We start from the raw sequence: 6000 nt of genomic DNA on the forward strand, positions 1-6000 counted from the left end.
ATACAGAAAGCACAGTGTAATCAGGAGTCCTGGGAATCTGCCCAAGAGCCTACATGAAGGGGCAGGGGGAGGGTGCAGAGAAGAAAATATTAACAGATGCCTAGCACCTGTCTCAAAAAAAAAAAAAATCACTATTTCTTGCATATCCTTCTAAAAGTTTTCATTTTATATGTACCCTATCTATCTCATTTTACAAAATGAAGAAATACTGTACTGGATCTAAGCTGACAAATTAGACTCCCCCCTCCCCCATGAACAGGGCAGACCCAGAGGAGCTGGGAAGCCACCACGCTGTGCACTCAGGGACCATGGGTCCATGACAAGGTCACTGCCGGCAGCAGAAAGCTAATCTGAAACCATATCCTGGGAGAGGGATATGGCTTCTCAATCCCAGTCCAGCCAGAGCTGGTTCAGGAAGTGACCACAAGCAGCCTAAGCAGCAGGAGGCAAGGCCCCGCCTCCTCAGCAGGAGGAGTGGCAGGGCCTGAGCTCATCCCCAAGGCACCCTGCTCCCCACTCCACCCCATCAGAAACACGGGCAGCTTCCATGAAGTGAAATGACACAGTACAGTCCTCCTCCGTGTGATTGATACAGAAGATTTAGACACTTTCTAGATCTCCTCTACAAGCAAGTGGGCTCCAGGAAAGCAGGGAGTTTCTGGTGTCTTCAGTGCAATCTCTGGGCCTAGAGCCATGGACATAGGGCACCTGCACAGGACCCTGGAGCCCAGAATTCAGAAGCACTTGGTTTAAAGCTCTGCTGTCATTAGCTTGAAATTCTCAGTAATTTAGAAAGAGATGACCTACATTTTCATTTTGCCTTGGGCACCACAAATTATGTAGTCAGTTCTGGCTGGAACTCGGCCTGTCATGGGGTATCCAATTGATCTGTCCAATATACATGAGAGTGAATTAAAGGACGTTTCCTTAGAACATGAGACAACAAACTATAGCCTAACAGCCAATTCTGGCCCTCCACCTGTTTTTATAAATAAAGTTTTATTAAGACACAGCCAAACAGGCCCGTGGTCTGCCCACTAACCAAGATGAAAATGCATACATTGTGCAAAAATGAAAAATGATGTAGAAAATATATGACAAAAAAGATAAAAAACAAATTTTCAGTGAATTCTGTGGCAGTTTTAAAAGAGCTGACTAGCCCTCCTCTGGACTGCTTGTCTCTAAGACTAAACTTGTTATGTCACCAAAAAAAAAAAAAAAAAGGCAGCCACACCAGTCTGCAGGAGGGGTACTGCTGTGCTGTTTCCACTCTAGTATTATATAGTGGAGTAACAGTGATGGGGCTCACTAAACCCACAAACCTAAGGTATTTATGATCTGGTACATTACAGAAACATTCTTCTGACCTCTACCTTAGAAACCCACCTCAAGTTTTTGTACCCAAATAATTATAAAGAGCAGCAATGGCAGAAGTCTTGAGAGACCTAGGGGCTTCACCTTAAGCAACTAGCCATAAACAGACCATTTCTTAGGGTTTTTATTTTTATAGCTTGTGTGAATTTTCCAGCTTGGACCCATATATAGTATATTTTCAAGCAAAAAATTTTTTTCTAAATCTACAATGCTCTGGAAGAGAATGTTTATCAATGGATGACCCAACTCCCCTTCAAGGATGAATATACCCCAGGCACAAGCACCCCAGCTTGCCAACCACGGCCTTGGTGCCTCTTCCTTAACACACCCAGCGTGGAAGGATGCCCCTGCATTCCAGTGCCCACTGAACCTCACCGCAGACCCATCTTGTCTCATCAGCCCAAAGTCCTGCTGGAGAAGATCTAACAAGGCCACTCAAATGTGGAATCTGGAACATCTACATCTTGACAGGATGTACTTTTAGGTCTAAGCCTCATCCTACTGAAAGGCTAATGAGCGAATTGTTTTTCCCCCAGGTGATTTGCAGAAACAATTTAGAGAGCGCTATTTCAGAACCCAGCTCTACCTAACGGAAAGTATCCTGACTTGAGACTTTTCTCCTTTTAAGAGAGAAAAGCAAGTGAGCTTGCCCTCTGAGGTCACAAGAGGAAATGCCAGTTTGGAGCAGCGGCCAGGCTCTTCTCTCTGACTTCTTAAATACAGCAGGACGTGTGTCTGAGCAAGCAAGATTTAAATTCAAAGCCAAAGATTATTAAATATGCACCAAGTGTCAGGGCCCATTCCTACCATGCTCTGGTAGGTATGGCAAGGGACATGTCACAAATAAAGAAAGGTGTCCCCAGAGCCTTTCAAACGCGACCCAATAAATCCTCACTGTCACCTTCCTACAGGTGAACATTAAGAAAGGAACAAATAAAGATAAACCCTCCTTCCATCCACATAGTCGGTCATTCAATACCATTCTTCCCAGTAAGGGGGCTTAGGAGTCACCCCGCCCTCTCCCCCCTCCGCCCCTGAGCGACTCCGTGGGGGTCCCTGAAACACAGTACCCCAGGCTGGTTTTCCAAGGCAGAGATTTCTATGACAAAGGCAGGGGGCAGAGGTTCACGGATGGTTCAAACTAAACGATCCAGATACACACAAGGGCCCAGCCTGTTCGAGAGAGGGGAAATCTCTGCGCTGGACACCTGGAACCCTGGTACGGTGAATGGAGAATATTTCCTGGGGGCGCCATCCAGGTGGGTTACTGCAAGCTTCTTCCAGTTTCCTAGTGTAAGGTTTGGCAAGAGGCAACGATGGAGCAGGAGAAAGACAGGGAGTCACCAACGGGCCCTTGTCAAAGAGCCTGGGCTGGTGGACAGCAGAGAGGCCCACTTTCTCTACTGTGTGACAGTCACAGTGGCTGAGCATGCACTGTGCAAAGCTGCCCTGCAGGCTGCCACCTGCACTGACTCACAGGCCCCACCTATGACTCCCTGACTCTTAAAAACAGACATTTGGGTTATAAGCTTGACGCCTATTGTGTGATAAATTTAAAGGGAGAACATTTTAGATACTTATTAATTCTTTCATAATAAACCGACTACACATTCACAGAAATAACTTTTTTGCTAACAGTAATAAAATACCCCAAAGCAGAAAAAGGAAAATGAGTAAGAAAGGGGGCAGGTAGGCTTCCCTTTTAACAAGCCCCTTTAATGAATGCCTCAGTGGAACCCAGCTGGGCTCCCCTAGCTGCTTCCTCCCTCCCCCACCCCCACCCCCTCTATCCCAGGTCAGATGAACCTCAAGAAAGCTCCACTGCAGACATGTGGAAGTGAATGTGAGCTGGACAAATAATATCCTAGCGCTCTGGTGAAAACAGTTTTGATCTTGAGGACTTCTGAAAAGGTCTTGGCAACTCCTAAGGTACCCAGTGCACACTTTGAAAACTCTTATCTCCATTTTCCCAATGAGCACACTGGCATGGAGAGGTCAAGGCATTTCACCAAGGACACACAGCAAGAACTAGGCAGCACGGGGAAAACACAAAGAGCTCATCCCTCACTCTCTGGTTGTTGCCAGGATTCCTTGAGCTCGAGAAGGTAAGAGATACCACCAGTGCTCAATAACAATAATATTCCCGTTGGGCAAGGCCTGGGAAAGTTCCAGGTTTGGGGAAAACTGGGGTAAACGTCAACATTTCTGATCAACTGATCATATAACACCAACAGGACTACACAAAATGCACAGGCTTTGCACAGAGCCTGGACCCCGCCCAGCCTCTGGGATGGGAGTAACCTTTTTGCTACTGAGAAACTCCAGGGCCTTGAGACAAATGATGCTGGCTGCCCGCTCCTCTTCACCCTGCACCTTGGGAAACCCGAGCAAGCCCAGAGAGCTGCTCCATTATTTACAGCCTCCCTTCTGCATCAGGCTGTATTTACAAGGAGCCTCCCAAACAGCTGTGCCTCTGCAGCCAAACCTCTCCTAGGAATGGCATCTGCCTCTTCCTGCCAGGGGCTCAGCGCTCCATTGTTCTCCTGTTCCATCAACTTTCTTAACCCACATGGTCCTGCTGTTGCCTGAGCTGAGCCACCAGGGCCCACCCAGCACAAGGCACCTGTGCTCCTCTGGCATCTGGGGAGGTGGGGGGGGGTGGAGGGTACTGGCACTGCTCCTCTGCACTCTCACAAGCCACCCACAGGCAGAAGGCAGGAGGAAGGGCCACCCAGGTGCAGGCCACCGGACCCCTCTCCTGGAGCAGCAGGACTGGTCTCTGCTTCCCCTTTGTCACCCCTACACGCCGGTACCCCAGTCTGCTCTCCACCAACAGCCAAGGAACACTTTCTAAAGCACAGAACCAGCCGATAAGGTCAGTCCCCTTACTCAGGGCTTGAACACTCCACCATTCAGTTGGCATGAAAACCAAACTCTTTAACTTGGCTTATCATGACCTGCCTCCATGAGCCCCTGCCTCCCTCTCATGCAAGCAACAAGGGCTGCGCTCTGTTCCCTCTACCTGCAGCCCCCTCCAGGCCCCCCAAAGGCTCAGATGTCACCTCCTCCACGACGCCTTCCTGCAAGCTCACTCTGCGCGTGGCCTCCCCTGCACCCCCACTAGACGGCACCTGAGACTTCAGGGTCCCTTCATCTGCCGGTGTGTGCTGCCGCGTCTCCCTCCCTCCACCCCTTGGAGAGTGAGCCTGGACTCCGGGGTCCCCGCTCACCCGGGCAGCCCCGCGCCGGGCACCCCGCCGGCCGGGCCGGGCGCTCAGCACGCCGCGGAGCAATGAATGAAGCGGCGCCGGCCGCCGCGGGGACCGGGCGGGATCCGGGGGCCCGCGCGCCGCGCTCCGCTCCGGGGGGCCGCCGGGCGGCCGAGCGCGCGGGTCGGGGGCCCGCGCCCGCGGAGGGGGAGCCGCTCCCCGCCCGGCCCCGGCCCGCAGGTGCCTCCCGGGCGCGCACCCTCCCCGCCCGCGCGCGCACTCACCATGGTGCCGGCGCCCCGCGCCCCGCGGCCGCCCCAGGACGCGAGCGCAGAGCCGAGCGCAGGAGCCGGCGCGGCTGACAGGTGAGGCGCGCGCCTCAGACCATGGCTGCTTCCCACAATGCCCTGGAAATGAAAGTTTGCAGACTCCTCCCCGCGGCGCCCGCCCGCCCCCGCGCCTCCCTCCGGCCGCCCGCCCCGGCCCCTCCCCGCCGCTCCCCTCCCTCCTGCCGGCTGCTCCTCCCCTCCCCCTCCCCTACCCCGCTATCCCCTCTCCCCCCGCCCCCCTGCCTCCCTCGATTCCCTCTCTCCGCACATCCCCTGCTCCGTCCCCCGCAGCCCCGAGGCAGCTCTCCGGCCCCGGCAGCCCGCAGGTGCTCATGCACCTGCCGCACAACTACCTGTGCGCCCCGCGGGCGAGCTAGCGCTGGGACGCCGGCCGGGGGTCCCCCACTCCTCGCGCCGCCGCCCGGAGGTTTCTGCCTTCAGCCACCTGGAGCATTGGCCGAGACGGCTGTGGCGGCCTGAGGCCGGTGTCCCAGGGGTCTTGTCTCCAGTGGAAAGGGAGGGCGCGCTCGGCAGGGCTGGAAGTAGGAATATGCCTGTCCCCTGCACGCCAGGGACTCGGGGGATAGTAACCGGCGCAGTTCTCAAGTTTTAACTTTTCTCCTAATGTTATAGGGCAGCCCCGATATTGAACAGGTTCCTGGCTGTGGGTCCTCACCCGCGCGCTTACAAGGGACTTATGAATACTCCACCACAGACACACACAAAGGGTTAATAAAAGGTTTATTTACAAGGGAAAAGGAAATAAGGAAAATGGACAACTCAGGGAGAAAATAGGGAAGTAAAGTCTTTAATGCGTCCTACCCGATCCACTGGCCGGTCTGGGGACCCCCCCCCCTCAAAGCCCACGTGTCTGGCTTTATCCCAACCTGGCTGCTGAACCCCACCCTCAGGTCCCAGCCACCTTCCCTTGGGTGGTGATGGGATGTGGAGTTCCCTGTGTCTTTGGCTTTGGCCTGGGGTGGGGGTGGAGTCCACGAAGCCTGTATGGAATTAGCTTCAGGACAGCCTTTTCCCCCTAACACTAAGACTTCGGCGGTGTGAAGACTTCCTTCTCCAGTCTCTCTCAT

At 53.7% G+C, this 6000-nt stretch overlaps 1 protein-coding gene across 1 annotated transcript in view; it reads right to left on the bottom strand.

Moving 5' to 3' along the window:
* AP1S3 (adaptor related protein complex 1 subunit sigma 3) overlaps positions 1 to 4911 on the bottom strand; it is a 64081-nt gene extending 59170 nt beyond the window's left edge. Inside the window, exon 1 of the mRNA XM_054700106.1 lies at positions 4868 to 4911. Coding sequence (XP_054556081.1) covers positions 4868 to 4870 — 3 coding nt within the window. The 5' untranslated portion in view covers positions 4871 to 4911. The remainder of the gene's footprint in view (positions 1 to 4867) is intronic.
* Positions 4912 to 6000: the final 1089 nt, after the last annotated feature.

This window comes from Talpa occidentalis, unplaced genomic scaffold (genome assembly GCF_014898055.3).
Source record: "Talpa occidentalis isolate TD23 unplaced genomic scaffold, MPIMG_talOcc4v2.1 talOcc4.3, whole genome shotgun sequence".
Classification (NCBI taxonomy): Eukaryota; Metazoa; Chordata; class Mammalia; order Eulipotyphla; family Talpidae; genus Talpa; species Talpa occidentalis.